This window comes from Notothenia rossii (genome assembly GCF_949606895.1).
Source record: "Notothenia rossii genome assembly, chromosome: 1".
NCBI lineage: Eukaryota > Metazoa > Chordata > Actinopteri > Perciformes > Nototheniidae > Notothenia > Notothenia rossii.
Window position 1 is genome coordinate 5,925,126 of NC_136912.1, and position 18,246 is coordinate 5,943,371.

At 41.6% G+C, this 18,246-nt stretch overlaps 1 protein-coding gene and 1 long non-coding RNA gene across 2 annotated transcripts; both read left to right on the plus strand.

Annotated features, from left to right (window-relative positions):
* The first annotated feature begins 6,510 nt into the window (after nt 1-6,510).
* On the plus strand, nt 6,511-7,558 carry LOC307035508. The gene is made up of 3 exons (XR_013807122.1): nt 6,511-6,729; nt 6,873-7,229; nt 7,433-7,558. It is a non-coding gene; the product is annotated as an uncharacterized lncRNA (long non-coding RNA).
* A 637-nt stretch (nt 7,559-8,195) lies between these two features.
* On the plus strand, nt 8,196-12,468 carry LOC307045334 (vascular cell adhesion protein 1-like; the record flags this gene model as incomplete). Its single annotated transcript, XM_079690928.1, has 3 exons — nt 8,196-8,214; nt 9,610-9,879; nt 11,684-12,468. The coding sequence occupies 3 exons, from the start codon at nt 8,196-8,198 to the stop codon at nt 12,073-12,075; spliced, it is 681 nt and encodes a 226-aa protein (XP_079547054.1). The 3' UTR covers nt 12,076-12,468.
* Nucleotides 12,469-18,246: the final 5,778 nt, after the last annotated feature.

Genomic DNA, 18,246 nt, shown 5'->3' on the forward strand with positions numbered 1-18,246 from the left:
ACGAGAAAAAGACGAGTAAAGTGACACTTGCCCACTTGTGGCTGTCTGTGGAGACCGAGTTCCCCCACCTCGCCAAAAAGGCTGTAAAAGTGCTCATTCCCTTTCCCTCCACCTACCTGTGTGAGTGCAGGTTTTCCGCATTGACTTTGATCAAAAGCAAGTACCGGTGAAGGCTGCAGCCAGAGGATGATCTGCGTTTATTCCTGTGTGCATCAAATATGCAGACTCATTGTTCCCACTAAAGTAGGGGGGAGTGTAATAAGGAGGCAAAGTTGGCGTGCCGTGTGTTGCCGGGAGCATAGGATTTATCCACCATGTTGAAAATGTTAAAAAAAATATGTCTTGAGAACACGGCGTGCGGAAATATACGGATCGTGCTGCAGCTAGATGTGCCTGTCCTCTGTAAGAAGGTGTCGGCGACTGACATGCAAGGAAGAACGGCTGTCCACAGGCTGTTCCAACTTTAACAACTGTATTAACTTCCAGGGTAGTGAATTGAACATGCAATTGTAATTGGGTGTGTGGTATATTTTCATGCACGTCCACATGTTACACAACACACAAACTGAACAACACTCAATTTTCCGATCGCTACCAGCGTCCTTGCGATCTTGTTATAATAACAAGTGCACGTTACTGATGCAATATGGTTGAGACCATTCGGGCTTATTCTAGAGGGGTGCAAGGAATAGTCCAAGTAGTGGGGGAGTTTTATAAAATATGTTAAAAAAACATAAAAATAAAAAGGTTTAAAAAAGTTATTGTTTAATGTTTTAAGGAGGTGACGCTACTCAGCCAATCAAATCGGTGCAGTCAGCACGATAGATTCAAACACACACACACAGAGACGAGACAAGAGGAGAGAAGCAGTCGGAGTAATTTCAAATGGCGGAAGGTAGACAGCGAAAACAGAGCATTTAATTACATTTTCTCTTACTGGACCTCTTTGAAATGCAATTGAATACCCCTGCATTATAGCAACAACAACCATAATAATAATAATAATAATAATAATAATAACAGCAATAATAATTGGGAGGGGGGGCGCGGCTGTTCTTATGTTCTCTGAGGGGAGGCTCACCCTACCCACACTTTGAAAATCCCTGCTCTAGGGGGTTCCGGGGACATACTCCACCGGGAAGATTTTTTTTAAATATTGAAGTTAGATGCATCAATCTGGTGCACTTTGAGAGCAATTAATTTTTTCTTTATGGATATAAAAGAAAGTAAAGCCTGACTCCTACTGGCGGCTGGTTAAATGACTCCTTGTCCCTGAGTACACTCACCATCTTTCAGCAGGAAAGGAGAGAGGGAATCCTTGTCCGTCTCCCCCCTCTCCCCCCTGCTCCTCTTTGAGGCAACAGCAAAGACTAGTTTTAGCTCTCAACAAGTTTCTCTTACCTTTTTTCACATAGTTAACATTTTATTTGTATTATTCATGCATATTTTACTAATCACTACCCCCTCAAATGGAAATATGTGTTTACATAAATGGTGACCGACCGTTTGAGACCCACTAAGATAACTTACACTAAGTTAACTATCTAAACACTCAGAGAGTCATTTACTGAGCTGTAGTTATCAGCCTCTCAGTCTGACAGCATACAGGGCTGCCAACACTCACGCATTGACCGTGAGAGTCACGCAATTAACCCATATCTCACGCACTCACGCCACACTTGCCTTTCCTCACGCTAAGTTTTCGTCCAAAATAAATGTACATAAATATAAAAATAAAGTGAAGGAACAACAAACCGAGCGGTCTACGAAATGAGACAAGTCTTCTGGCTTAGTTCAGTAAAGTTGGAACGATATTTGGAGATTCTGATTTCACGGATCAATAACTCATGAACAAAACGTTATTCTGACACAAATGACGTCTCATAAGTACCGTGGTAAGGTTGAAAAAAAGCCAATACGCGCCGTCCTCCAAGCTGGACACATTACATTGGTCTCTATCCGCAGCCGGAGTAGAAACGAGTGCTCAGGGACCGTCTGCAAAGTGCAACTCAGAAGAAAGAGAATACAATAATATTAAATCAATATTATACAGCTTATTATTACTACCAAACTCACCACACATCAATAGTCTCCTGTGTCATACTACAGCAAGGAGTTTGGAAGAATATGCTTTTGAATAATTGTGGGGAATATTTAAGGCATTTTCTTAAATAACGTTACTATTATACAGTATATTTCTACCAAACTCACTATTTGCATTGTTGTTGTTAGCATCTGGTTAGCTAGCTGCGCTAACGGATATTAGAAGCTGTTTTTAAAACAAGGAAAGGGAGAGCTCTGCCCTGTCAGACTGAGATAATTACAGCTCAGTGAGGTAAGGGACTCTATTTAGATAGTTAACTTTAGTCTTGTTATCTCAGTGGGTCTCAAAAGTTTTGGTCACCATTTATGAGAATAAATGAAAAACAGTTATGAAATACTATATGGCAATTAAACAAGAATACAGTTTAAAGGGTGATTGATTTGTAAAATATCCATAAAGAAAAAGAAAATCTGTGTACAGTTCTGTTTCCTATGGGTGTTGAGAGATGTATCCATAAATTCCTTTTACTCTCAAAGTGCACCAGATTGATGCATTTAACTTCAATATAAAAAAAAAAAAAAGATCTTCCCGGGGGAGCATGCCCCGGACCCCCCTAGAGGAAGTGAGGACCCCCCCCCCACTTGCTTACACCTATATGACATTTTATATGCTGTGAGCTGATTATCGAGCCTTCATTGTAAGAGTCTTCCACTGTAGCCCCGGTACATTAATGGGAAACCCTAGTTTGTAACACTGAACACATGAAAGTTTCTTTTTTCGGTTCACCAAAAAAAAATCTCACTCCAAGCTGAACTCAAATGTTGGCAGCCCTGCACAGGACTCTCCCCCCACCTTGTTGTTGAAACAGCTGAGCTCCTTATATCCATTAGCGCAGCTAGCTAGCACCAGATGCTAACAACAATACACGTAACCGGTGCGCGCGCTTTCTCGCTCGCTCGCGCCACACATACACTAACACACACCCTCCTAATAATTAAAGCTGCGAGCAGCGTTGAGCGGGTCTTCGACGCTCCGCAGGCTGTTGTCCGCACGTCGACGTCAGGCAGATGTCTCGAGGACTCGGCCGTTGGCAAACGTGGGAAGTTTCAGGCCGATCGGACAACGTACACAGGAGTTACAGCAGTATCACAAACATTGTGTTTGATGGGGAGTGATCTGTCGCCATGGCAACGGAATTTGATGACACCCCATAATACGCCTAGATGTGTTGAGGGCTGCATCGTTATCAAACCTGTGAAGTTTTGGGCCGTTTGGAGCAAGTTAACTGGAGTTATGAGAGAACCGTGTTTCACGGCGACCATTTAGTTACCATAGCAACGACATTTGACGAAATCTCAAAACTGACACATATATGTCTCGAGGGGTTGACCGTTAGCACACATGTGAAATTTGAACACTTTTTGAACATTTAAACAGGAGTTTTAGCAATATCGTGTTTAACGGCGAGGGATGCGTTGCCATGGCAACAGCTTTTGAGGAAAAGTCACTATTGTCACATTGAGGTGTTGAGGGCCGGACCATTAACTGTGATCTGAAGTCTGGTGCCGTTTGGACCATTTTCCATTGAGTTAACACAACATCGTGTTTTTTGGCGAGGGATGCGTTGCCATGGAAACGGCATATGATGACATCGCATAATTGGCGTAGAGCTGTTGAGGGCCGGACCATTAGCCATCATCTGAAGTCTGTTGCCGTTTGGACGATTTTCCATTGAGTTAACACAACACCGTGTGTTATGGCGAGGGATCCGTTGCCATGGTAACGCCATATTAAGTAACATCGGATTTGACTTAGAGCTGTTAAGGGCCGCAGTGTTAATCATCATGTGAAGTTCGGTGGCGTTCTGAGCATGTCAGTTTGAATTATGACATCATCGTGTTCCATGGCGAGGGATGGCCTAGCATCGAGCGAACGCGAACTTTGGCGCCAAATCACGGCTGCGCCGTGCGAAAGACAAAAAGTTCCATGATAACTTTAGATCGCCCAAAAAAGTTCCGTGATAACTTTAGATCGCCCATTTGTCGAGAAGCTACCCGACGAATTTGGAGTCGTACGGATAAATTCCCTAGGAGGAGTTCGTTAAAGTGCGGAGGACGAAAAACGCGATAAATCGCGTTTTTCCAATGCCAAATTCAAAATGGCCGACTTGCTGTACGTTATTTTATACCCCTCCAAGAGGCTTTTTTGCTCGTCTCCGCACCCTAGATATGCGTAGCGAGTTTCGTTGGTTTACGTGAAAGTTAAAGTAGGGGGAGTTAACGTTAAAAACGGAAGTGGGCGTGGTCTACGCAATTTTTTACGCAAAGTTCCGGTACCAATTACACATCGCTATTTTCACGACTTGTGATGCGCATGCGAAATTTGGTGAGTTTTCACATATGTTGCGGGGGTCAAAAGTGCGCGCAATGTATTCAAATAATAATCAGAAGAAGAATAACAATAATAATAATCGGACCGATATCAATCATGTTTATGGACGGCCTAGGATGGCGCGAGCGCCCATGTGACTCGGTTGGCGTGGGCTACCTACTGTCATGATTTAGGCCACTTTTGCCCGTCTTTTGCCCTGTTTTGTGTGTTTCTGTTCTGCGCGACCGATTTCAATAGGGTCTTCGCCGACCTAGGTCTCAGACCCTAATAATAGATTTAATTTGTTAGCGCTTTTACAGGTGCTCAAAGACGCTTTACAGATAATAGTGAAGAGAAAAAGAAAAGAGAAGAAAGGAACAACAAATAAATATATAGTTAAAGTTAATGTCAAATAATACAAAAACAATCACACATGAAAAGCCAGATTGAAGAGGTGAGTTTTTGTGAGTTTTTTGAAGGTGGTGAGGTCGGTGCAGTCTCTGATGGGTTGTGGGAGTGAGTTCCAGAGGGAGGGGGCAGCGACGGAGAAGGCTCTGTCCCCCCAGGTCCGGTGATTGGTGCGGGTGGGGATGGATAGGAGGTTGGCTTCTGATGAGCGGAGGCAGCGGGAAGGGGTGTGGTGGTGCAGCAGGTCTGTGAGGTAGGGGGGGGCCTGGTTGTTGAGGGCTTTGTAAGTTATGAGGAGGACTTTGAAGTGGATTCTTTGACGGACGGGGAGCCAGTGGAGGTTCTGGAGGATGGGAGTGATGTGGTCTCGGGAGCGGGTGTGGGTGAGGAGGCGGGCAGCAGAGTTCTGGATATGTTGGAGTTTATTGAGGAGGTTGGATGGTATGCCATAGAGGATGCTATTGCAGTAGTCGAGTCGTGAAGTGATGAATGCTTGAATCAGGATTTCAGCAGCAGAGGAGGAGAGTGATGGGCGGAGACGGGCAATGTTTTTGAGGTGGAAAAAAAGGGGGTCCTGGTGATGTGATTTATGTGGTGGTTGAATTTGAGCTGACTGTCGAAAATGACTCCGAGGTTGCGGATGTGAGGGGGGGGAGATAGAGTGTGGCTGTCAATGGTGAAGTTGAAATTCTGGATGTCTTTGATACGGGATGGGGGGCCGATGATGATGAAACAAAAACAATTAACACTTATAGTTTCATGTCTTGTTACATAAGAATAGATCATATTTGTTATTATGGGAGAATTACTATTCTTGTGGTACTACTGCCTTATTAGGCCCATATTGAGCAGCGCATATTAAGACCAAAACTCATGTACAACAACTTCCTTACTTGCAATAAATAAGCACTAATTAGAGGGTTATTGAGGAAAAACTCTCAACTAATGGCTTATTACTTGTAGAATATGCTCATGTAGAATAAGGCATTAATAAGTGTTTTATAATGACTAATAAAGACCCAATATACTGCTAATATGCATGCTAATTAACAACTAGTTGATGGTTAATTTGTGTACCTTAATATAAAGTGTTACCGTAAATTGATATAATATAAAATAGTAAAAAGATGTGTTTGATAATGCTAAGAAAGCCTGTCTACTGACGAGTCTGATTCTAGTTTCTGATGTGCTCTGTGTTTCAGTGGTTCAGGGTCAGGATGACTGGGGAGTGACTTTCTCTTCTACTGAGATCTGTGCAGAGAAAGGATCAACAGTGGAGATAAGATGCAGCTTCACATACCCATCCAGATGGAAAGGCAGTGTTAACACAGTGGAGAAAACATTCTGGTTTGTTGAAAAGAAAGATGGTGAACCTGTAGATCTGACCACAGCCTCAGAGTATGCAGGTCGTGTAGAGGATCTCTGTGAAAACAGCACCTGCACTCTGAGAATCAGAAACCTGAGAGAGAGAGACTCAGCTGAGTACAAGTTCAGGATCGAAACAAACCAAGACGTTTATGCTAGTGGACCAGTCACTCTGTCTTTCACAGGTAACACTTTGTTTGTAACTATGTAAGTTAGCTCAACATTTGGTCAACACTGCAGTGAATGTCAGTGCATCTACTACACGTACAATGACAGTTCAGTTTAACATGTTTGTTTCCTCACAAATCCAGGTTTACAGGTGAAGGTGACCAAAACAAGTTCCTGCTATCAAGAAAGCTGTATATATGCAGACCTGGAGTGTCTCAGCAGTTGTCCTCAAGCTTCTCGTCCTTCCTACATCTGGTACAAGAATGGACTGAAATCGACAGAAACAAGAAAATCTTTTAATTACTATTTATATTCTAGAGAAAGCTTTGCCTGTGCTGTTAAAGGATATGAGAATTCCCCCTCTCCTTCAGTGTGTGAGTTAACTTACAGTCTTCCACCAACATGATGCTATACCTTATTACATAAAAGGGAGACACTGTCCACAGCAATACATTCAGCCCCGAGTTAAGGCAATTACATTTTCATAATAATTAACCAAAGATATTTCATTTTTCAGGTGTTTATGGTCAAGCCTGCAATACAGTGGCTTACAGTGAAAGAAGCATCTGTGCCCCCAAAGGATCCTCAGTGGACATTTCCTGCACGTTCAGCAGTTATAAAGACGATGTTAAATCTAAATTCTGGTTCAGTCCTGAGCGTAGTCATCAGGGACGGAATCCCTCTCAACCTGAGGACCTTAGTGAAGACTCCCAGTATGCAGGTCGTGTTCAGATCCTTGAGACAGAGAGAGGACGCTCCACTCTGAGGATCTCTGACCTGAGAGACTCAGATTCAGCTCAGTATCGCTTCAAATTCAAAACACCAAGCTTTGAATGGAGGAGTGATTTACCTGGAACCACTCTGACTGTCACAGGTACTGATCAACACACACTGATGTATACTGTATACACCAACACATTACAATTAGAGAATACTGGAAGTTGAGTTTGTGTGATTAATGTTGGATGAGTTTATTTGTTCAGCTACTTTAGAATGTTGTGTTGATGGTTATATATATTTATCATCAGTTTCATTTTAGACCTTGCTTATAATATTGTTTATTTTTCTCATATCCAGCTCTGCAGGTGCAGGTGATCACAGCAACAGTCCAGCAGTCTGATACCTTAGCAGAGCTGAAGTGTCACAGCAGCTGCAGTCCAGCTGGTGTTTCCTACGTCTGGTTCAAGAACGACGAGAAAATCCTGACGACGGTGACATCTTCTTATAAAGGCTTGTTTCACCACGCAGACAGGATCTCATGTGCTCTGGAAGTTCATGTAGGCTTCCCCTCTCCTGCAGTTCGTGAGTTTACTCACACACACACACTGACATTACAATACAATGACAATTTCAGAGGAGTCTTCTGAATCTGACTACAGATGCTGCAGTTATATATCGAAAAAGAAAGCTTAACTACAGCCAGTAAAAAAGCCATCTCGGGTAAAGAGATATAAAGAAGACATAGATTTTGGTGGAGACCTCATTTTAAATAAAGAAGAGTTACAAAGAAAACTAAATATCAACATTAACAGAAAATAATTCAGTCACCAATATACCCCACAAAGAAAGATATCATAAATTAGGTCATTCAAGGTTGCAGGTCCAAGATGAGAACACTTATATTTTGCAAGCACCTGCAGCGTAATTTAATCTTGATGAGAGCCCACAAGATCATTTAAGGAGGTGAAAAAACAAAAGCAGTAGCTATGAGTTTAATTGCAGTGGATTTGTTGTCTTCCTCCTCTCTGTGAGATGTACTGTACGATCTACATTTATATTGTATGATAGTTTAAACACTTCAGAAATACAGCAGCATTTAACATGCTAAAACTATGTCTGCATGGATGGAAATAGTGACTGTACATACAGTACCTACATTAACAAACAACACATGCTTTAAATAATTTGTTTAAACGGCATAATAATAAGGACGATCGTCCGTTCTGTGATTCTCCAGAACACACAAGTTATGATATTAGGGTCATGCAGAGTGAGATGAGATCGCTGTCCCTTTAAGAGAGAGAGAGAGGGGTGCGGCTTGTGCGTGTGTGTTTGTGAATGGTAGAGCGACAGTGAGGGAACGTGTGTTTCTGGAAGTGAAACGGGAAAGCACAAAAACAGAGGTCTGTGATGTCTTTTGTGAAACAGAAGAACAGCTAAATAAATGCAACGTCCTCCCAAGAACAGCTCGCCTCTCTCCAGTCATTTAAGCTAAAGTGGGTTATTGAACCTGAAGCTTGTTGCTTCTGCCCTCCTCGACTACGGTCTGGGATGGCCAGTCCGCCCCTTTGTAGCATATTATTTCGATGAGAGATGAGCAGATCGCCACTGGGCTTTCAACTAAATAAACACAGCCACGCAAAAACTGCGTCATTTGTACAGCTCCTTATGGGTACTGCAATTAGTGAAGTGCTTTCCTCCGTGGTGAAACGATCAGCACTGCACCACGGAGGAAAGCGGTAGAAAGTCACCTGGAGATAAAGAGAGCGGGGCTGCGTTGCGTGCATGGCTTCCTTCTGCAGGTAACGGGGAGACGCGCTCTGGCGGCGGTCTCGCGTTCAGGATCCGAAAATTAATTTAAATATTTTGCACACTTATTCCACTTATTCCTAGTGTGCCGCTGGTTACGGTGCCGCGTGCCAGTGCTGGCACGCGTGCCAGGGGTTGCCGACCCCTGGTTTAGAGGTTCAACACGTGGTGCATGTTGTCCTGCCTCAGTGCACTAACATCACTTACTCATAACTCTATACCTTAGACACTATGGCATAACATGGAAACAGCACTAAAGTTATATTCACAATATATTCAACCCATTAAGGTAAATTATTATAATATGAACACTGTAAGAAAAACCTTTAATAGTGAGTTTTGTAGAGTTTCCCCAAGCTCCTCAACCCAAAACCAGGTTAAGGAGGTGAACAAACAATAAGATAATTACAAATAAATAAAACAAGGTTCTCATACAGAGAGATGTACAACATTATAATAATCTTCAATAATACATTTGAGTTCATAGTGATTAACATCACAGTCTTCATTCGTTGCCCTGCATAGAATAAAAATCAAGTGTAAAGTTTCAATGTTGTGCACCTTTTGGACAAAGGTTAAATCCGTCCAACAAGCATTTTGTCAAACCATGTTCAAAGTCCAAAATAAAGCAACAGTTCATTCAGCGTTCAATAATGTAGATACCCTTTGAGCTAATCTAGTGAGAAACACATTCTAAATATTTTCTCTTTACACTTCTCCTCCAGATGCTCCAAAGCTCCCCTCTGTGTCAGTGAGACCCTCTGCTGAGATAGAGGAGGGCAGTTCAGTGAATCTGACCTGTAGCAGTGATGCTAACCCAGCAGCTAACTACACCTGGTACAAGAAGAATAGCAACGCAGACGTCCCTCTTCTCAGTGAAGGACCACAGCTTGTCTTCAGATCCATCCAGTCCTCTGACTCTGGACAGTATTTCTGTAGAGCTGAGAACGAGCTGGGGAGGAGCACATCTGCAAACATCTTTATTGACGTGAAATGTGAGTAAGACAGTTTATTTAAAGATAACAAGCTTATATCTGTCTAGTTGTTTCTAGAGAAGATGTTACTTATCATCACTACTTTCTTCAGCTCAGCTTGCATTACATTACATGGGATCCAGGGAACAAGTGGGTAACGAAAAGTGAACTGGCAGTATCTTCTAATCACATTTTATAGAGTTGCTAATGATGACATCATTGAGAAACGGCTGTTAAATCTTGTTATATTTAACTAATATTTACTGTTATTAACAAGGCTATCTCTAAATCCTTAAATTCCATCACTCAATTCATACTTTTGACTTGATTAAAGAGCCTGTGAAACGAGTTTCCCCCATCATCCAAACCCATCAATTTGAGTAAATATTTTCCCCTTGAAAACCGTTACTGAACTGATTTTGGATATTTGTACTTTGATAACCATTAATCTGCCTTTCAATGTTCACCATTTTCTGGATCTGCTCGGGGATTATTCAAGTCCCGTCATTCAAGGTTGCAGGTCCAAGATGAGAACACTTATATTTTGCAAGCACCTGCAGCGTAATTTAATCTTGATGAGAGCCCACAAGATCATTTAAGGAGGTGTAAAAACAAAAGCAGCAGCTATGAGTTTAACTGCAGTGGATTTGTTGTCTTCCTCCTCTCTGTGAGACGTACTGTACGATCTACATTTATATTGTATGATAGTTCAAACACTTCAGAAATACAGCAGCATTTAGCATGCTAAAACTATGTCTGCATGGATGGAAATAGTGACTGTACATACAGTACCTACATTAACAAACAACACATGCTTTAAATAATTGCCAATTCATGGCTGTGTTGAACTTCCTCTATCGTCCTGCAGTCCTCAACATAACTTTAAATGAATGTTGTTCAGTGGATATTGTAGCTTTGATAAATATCAAGACATTTCTGCAGAGATGCCAGATGCTTTCCTTCTGTCAATGAGGAGAGATGTAGCAGGTGCAACATGCAGGAAGTAATCGATGCTTTTGTCGACTTGAAATCAATTAGCAGTCGAATACTTAAAAATAAACTCTCTGTCAGTAATTTGTTATCTTAGTTTTACACACGTCAATGTTCTGCTTTTCTTTCAAGTTTCCATTCACACCCTGCAGCAGCCTTTCCACAGAGAAACACTCACCATAGCAAAGAAGACTCTTTTTATGTTCCACACCCTCTAATATTTATTCATTTATTTTGTGTAAGAAATAATGTGTTAAAGTTTAGAGGTTCAACACGTGGTGCATGTTGTCCTGCCTCAGTGCACTAACGTCACTTACTCATAACTCTATACCTCAGACACTATGGCATAACATGGAAACAGCACTAAAGTTATATTCACAATATATTCAACCCATTAAGGTAAATTATTATAATATGAACAATGTAAGAAAAACCTTTCATACTGAGTTTTGTAGAGTTTCCCCAAGCTCCTCAAGCCAAAACCAGGTTAAGGAGGTGAACAAACAATAAGATAATTAAAAATAAATAAAACAAGGTTCTCATACAGAGAGATGTACAACATTATAATAATCTTCAATAATACATTTGAGTTCATAGTGATTAACATCACAGTCTTCATTCGTTGCCCTGCATAGACTAAAAATCAAGTGTAAAGTTTCAATGTTGTGCACCTTTTGGACAAAGGTTAAATCCGTCCAACAAGCATTTTGTCAAACCGTGTTCAAAGTCCAAAATAAAGCAACAGTTCATTCAAAGTTCAATAATGTAGATACCCTTTGAGCTAATCGAGTGAGCAACACATTCTTAATATTCACTGTCCACTCTTCTCATCCAGACTCTCCAAAGCTCCCCTCTGTGTCAGTGAGATCCTCTGGTGAGATAAAGGAGGGCAGTTCAGTGACTCTGAACTGTAGCAGTGATGCTAACCCAGCAGCTAACTACACCTGGTACAAGGAGGATGGAAACTTAACATCTCTGAATAAAGGACCACAGCTTGTCTTCAGCTCCATCCAGTCCTCTGACTCTGGAGAGTATTTCTGTTCAGCTGAGAACGAGCTGGGGAAGAGGACGTCTGAAAAAGTCTTCATTGATGTAAAATGTGAGAGAAATTGTTTATTTAAAGCTAAAATGTGCCCAGTACCTGGATGGGCAACGTTTACTGATCTGAATTTCTACAACACTCCCTCCTTCAAATTCACAATCTGCTGCAGCTTTAGGAGATGTTAGCAGTTTGAATGCAGCTTTTGGATCCAGATTCAAACCTTAAAACATCCATTAGTCAGGACATCTTCAAAGTCTAAAATACAGCTTCACAAAGCCATAACCAATTTGTTATTTAAATTAGTAGAGCTTAAATAGGACAAGATAAACTCCACATCCATACATATCAACACAAATGTGCAAATCTCTTCAACATACAGTGAGTTTAACTTGAATTGAGGGAAACAGTTATTTATTTTCTTTATATTTTATTACGTTTAGCTCACACTTTGTCCAAGTGCAATCAACCCTGAGGATATAACAACATACAAGTATCTGACAAAGACTCACAGGAGACCAGGACTTAAATACTAACAGAAATAACATAGACAAGACATAGTCGAGAGAGGAGGCAAAAACACAAGGGTAGACGGTTAAATAATACGGATGGGGCGGACAAACACACAGGCGGGAAAAAACAAAGCCAGGAAGTAAAAACAGATTTAACACAAAGTGCCCAAAACCTTTTCAAATAAAACATGAAGCAAAAAAAAGTGACCGAAATGGGAAGTTTAGAGAATGTCATGTCCTAGGTTCAGTGGACACAGATTTGGTTTTCAGTCTATGACTTTCTGCTGTTCTGATAGCAATGGGGAACTCCTTCTACCAGTGTGGAGCCAGGATAGCAAACAGGCGTGTGTTTGTTGAGGGGTTCCTGGATCCCACTCACAGTTAAAGTATCTGACAACTGTTTACCTCCTTTTCTAGATACATCCCCAATGATCGAGAACATCACCAGGTTCTCTGTGGTGGTTCTGGTGCTGATTCCTCTGCTCCTTGTCTGTCTCTGGATGAGGTGAGACTATTCAACTTCCGCATTGACATTTATCATTTGGGGTACTTAGAGAAACACTTTTACTTATTGATCTGACTATGATTGAACACAATTCAGGAAGAAGAAGGCTGTGAGCTCCACCACTGAAGCGAATGAACCCATAGAGACTGTGGAGGTGAGATCCAACTCCAGCAAAGTGATATTACAGAATTGTTAATAATTGTGTTCACAAGGAGAATGTAATAATTCCTTGCTTCTTGATATACAATGACCAATATGTACTAATCCTCCTGTCATTCGAATCAAAAGAGAAATATATAAAACAGTCTTTCCGTTATTGAAAGGTTTAATTGTATCCAAATGACTTGAACGTTCATCTTTTCTTGTCTCTACTCTTCAGTTAGACCCTTTTTCTGTGAATGAGAACGTCTCAGACCTGAACATGGTCTCTGCAGAACAGTCAGAAGAACCAGAGGAGCAGGAGGACCTGGTCTGAAGGTCAGCCAGCTATCATTCAGCAGCATGGGGTGTTGAGTCATCTTTTAGTTAATTCCTATCTATTTGTGTAGACACATATGTTCAGACTTTAGAGGTTATAGGTCTTTCAAAACTCCTTAATGCTTAATACCAACGTTTTCCGACAGAAGAAAACATGTACTTTTTGTCCATTGCTGACGTTAAATTGACCGGACTTCCATCGGCGGATTGATTTGACCGCACTTAGTCCCTTGATCAGAGCGACCAAAGCAAAAAAAGAGCAGAACTCAGGATGTTTAAAAATGGTCCAATCAGCATAGAGTATTCAACAAAGCCAGTTTATTTATATAGCACCTTTCAACAAAAAGCTATTCAGAGTGCTTTACAAAAATCAAAAACATTAAGAGCATTCAGAAATAGTGCAGCAGAAACACAATGTGCACATGCTAATGTCCATCATCCTGAATGCCTATCATATTTACAGCATTCGTTCATTTTGTATACATGTCATAGTCAAAAGGTTATAATATTAGTGAAGTTGGGAAAATATAAAATAATGAAGAGAAAACAAAGGAAAATAAATGAGATTATCTTTTTCTAAAGAAGGTGTATACATATATTTAAACACATATACATACATCTGTACAAACCTACACACACACAAACACATCCTCATTTTTAATCAATATTTTCAAATATTATTATACTTCATTCGTTTTTTTTACTATGTTATTGTTTCTGGTTCTTAAATGATGGTTGAGTTGTAATCAGTTCCTCATTTCTCTTAGCTCTACTTCTAAGTATTCTTTATAAATAACTGTAACATGTTTTCTCGCTCTTTCAAAAGAGTCTTAACCTCAGCCTCTTGTCCTTCAGCGTAGCACAAGCCTTATTTTATGTGTTTTTGGAAATGTTATTATTATTTGTCCTTATGAAACATGTTTAGTCATATATCTTGTAAAGGGGTACGCTCTTGGTTGCTTTCTCTTTTTTAAATTGTCAAAGTATTTTTTAAGTTGTGAATTGTCTTTTAATTCTGAATGAGTATTTGTAAATACATTTGCAATCCTTTTGACCAAACCTTTGTCACATTGTCATTAATATACATTCATGTTTTCATATTGAGTTGTATAGAGTATGTCTATTCCATCTGTTTTACCCTTTCGAGTGTGCAGTGTCTTTTCTATCAAAAAGCGCTTAGCTGTTGTGTTATCATTACTCCATTGTATTGCCTATGTGTTTTGTATATGAAATAAAGAAGTTAAAGGAAAGACCTTTTTAAAGTGTATTTATTTAAAAACCATCAAACCTTTTCACTGGTAACCCCCAAAGTGTCAGACTCTACCAACCAGCATTAGTCTCAGTTAACTCCAGGTCCCAATGAGGCGTGTAGTAAAATGTGAATATTATTGACCTCTGCTGGTGACCAGCAGGTGTTACAACATCAAACAGACTAGTTAGTCTACTACATTTATGCTTAACCTTGCCTGAAAATTACAATTAACAATGTTAATGCAGAATTTGATTTTAAAAGACATAAGGGCAGGAATTCAGAGGAAAAGGAGCCGTTTTGAGCTCTGCTACTAAAAACTGCTTTTTTTTACGTCATACGTCAAACGTTTCATATTACGTAACATGAGGGAGTTAACTTTCTCGGACTCGTTCTCTGCCCAATCCGCGGTAGTAGTTTGTAGTTGGTTTGAGCGGTTGTGATTTAGTGAGCTGGTATTTTTTCGGTAATTTTACATTGCATTTCACCATTTGTAATCATAGTGAGCTTGAGTTTTTGCAGGTTGCACAAACTCAAGCCTGTCAGTGTCAAGGCATCGAGTCCACAGTTTCCCTCACGGGAAAAGGACCGGAGCTAGCGTTCGTTCTTAGGTGCGTTGTGCATCCACCTCCCTGCAGCACATACTCCGTCTCCACAACTTGATCAAGAAACCGTATTACTTCTCTCTCCCCCTTCGCTGCTCTCTCTCCCCTCCGGTACACGGCACCGTAAGACGTAGTGTGGAGTTACATTAGGTAACGCTGTGGTGGCTGTACTGCTCCAGCCGTCTCCTTTGTGTTTGTTTGTTTCCCCCTGTCTGTGTTATTTGTGTGTGCGTGGTGGCTGTCACTCCTGGCTCCCGGCTCAACCTCCACTCACCTGCTGCAATCAGCTGTGCACCCTCCCCGACTACACACCTGCTTTCCATCAAGCCATTTACAACGGCATATCAACGGAGGCTCCACAACCTTTCTCCTCCAGATCGTCAAGTATCAGCCGTATCTCGCGTCTCCCCTCCGGTACACAGCACCGCAGTGGAGTTGCATTAGGTAACGCCAGATACGGCTGATACTTGCGCATTAGTTTCTGTTATGGATCAGTATCAACAGTCCTGCCAGTAACGTTACTATATTATCAATACTACGTTAGTAATAGCCTGATATATGATAGCTAACTTTACAATGTTGTGATGTGACTGACGTTAGCTAACATGCTAACGCCGGTCACTCACCAAGACAGCTGCTCTGTTCTCCACTGGTTCTCCACACACCAAAGCTCAATTTCTCTCCGATGGCCGTTATTTTTTCTAATCCTTGGCTGCTCCTGGTCTCTTGGACGCCTAGCAGGCTCATAATTATAATCATATGTATTCGAATATATATTTTCAACCTCTACTGTGTCAAAACTAGCATTCTGATCCATGTTTATTAATACGTTACACCGGCCGCTCTCCCCCTTGTTACGTCACACGCGGGAGGTCACGTGCCGAGGCTTTTTTATGCGGAAGTGAAAATGTCTTACTAAAACGACGCCAGATGTCACTGTAGTGTATATTTCTGTATATTTTTGGGAAAATCTAGTGTATTCATCATTTTCCTACACATTTATTCACTGGTGTCTCTAACCTGCAAGTTGCTCTTTAAGAAAAAGTAGAAATACTATGAACTTGATTACAAGTTAAAGTTAGGAATTGGAAATGTGACTTGAGTAGAAGTACAGAAGAATCAGTCAATTGTAATCCAAATATCAAACTAAAAGTACTCATATTGCAGAATTGTCCTTTAACAGTATTGAATCAGCAAAGTATTTTAGAATATTATAATTGGGTTTTCATCCCCAGTGTACTATTTCAATGTTAAGCAATTGTTCAAGTACTCTTGTTGCCAAGTAGCACAGTACTGTATCATGTCATATCAAGTGTTTATATGTAAATAGAAGCTAAAACTGATAAATAAATGTAGTGGAGTAAAAATGTAGCTTTAAAGGTCTCCTATTATGCAATTTTTAGGAATATATATTATAGGTCTCAGATATATAATAACATGTCTATGAAGTGTTTTGCTCAACATACCAAACAGATCACCCAGTCTAGCCTCAAACCCCTCTATTTCAGCCCTGTTAGAGAACGGCTGATTCTGTGTCCGTAGCTTTCAAAAATTAAATTAAATGAAAGAGAGGAGAGCTCAAGCAGAAGAGTTTCACCCAGATTCTCAGCTAAAACGCTGCCGTGATTTAACGCCATATTATGATCCAAACCACATCAAGGATTATTTCTGAAACAGTATGGAACTCAAATGCTTTCTCTCTCAGGTTAACCACAAGGTGAGTTCCTTTAACTCCCTGCTTCTTCACACATGCTCTCTCCAGTACAGGTTAGCTCTGAGTGCTAGCTATGCTAATGTAAACAAAGACCATATTATATTCCCAAAACAGGCCGTGCATTGTTTCTGATAGCGACGTTTCTGATAGGGCCGTGGGCACATTTGAGTAATGTCGTCATGACGCAGCAAATCTGGATCAGCTTCGTTGTACCCCCGTTTTTAGAGATGTGGGTAAGGAGGAAAAGAGAGGGGGTTGTATTTTCAGACACTTTGTGAGTCTCCTGTCACCAGCGGCACATATTTATGTGTAAAAGACATCAAAAGGTGCATTCTGCTTGATAGGTGACCTTTAAGCTCTACTGTTGAGTAACCCCGCAGAGCACATTTGTATCAGGTGGTTTGTTTAATACTACTTGATCATCTATCAACAAGGATTTGTCATGTTGACAGATAGTACGTTTCTCACTTTGTAACTTCTTTCTCCTTATTCAGTCGTTTTATCTCAGTATCTATACAACGATGCAACTATTTTGATGGCGTTATTCTCGAGGGACACGTCCGTCTGTAGCAATGATGGTAGCAGGTGAGTTGTTAGTTCAAGTACACCTCCCACCTCAGCTATGACCTCCCATCTCAGCCGTGACCTCCCACCTCAGCTACCTCAGCTGTGACCTCCCACCTCAGCTGTACACCTCCCACCTCAGCCGTGACCTCCCATCTCAGCCGTGACCTCCAACATCAGCTACCTCAGCTGTGACCTCCCACCTCAGCTGTGACCTCCCACCTCAGCTGTACACCTCCCACCTCAGCCGTGACCTCCCACCTCAGCCGTGACCTCCCACCTCAGCCGTGACCTCCCACCTCAGCCGTGACCTCCCACCTCAGCTACCTCAGCTGTGACCTCCCACCTCAGCTGTGACCTCCCACCTCAGCTGTACACCTCCCACCTCAGCTGTGACCTCCCACCTCAGCTGTGACCTCCCACCTCAGCAGTGACCTCCCACCTCAGCTGTGACCTCCCACCTCAGCTACCTCAGCCGTGACCTCCCACCTCAGCTGTGACCTCCCACCTCAGCTGTGACCTCCCTCCCACCTCAGCTGTGACCTCCCACCTCAGCTGTGACCTCCCACCTCAGCCGTGACCTCCCACCTCAGCTGTGACCTCCCACCTCAGCTGTGACCTCCCTCCCACCTCAGCTGTGACTTCCCACCTCAGCTGTGACCTCCCACCTCAGCTGTTCCTTTTCTAAAACCACAACCACAAGTCTTTCTGAAACTCTAACAGGAAGCTCTGA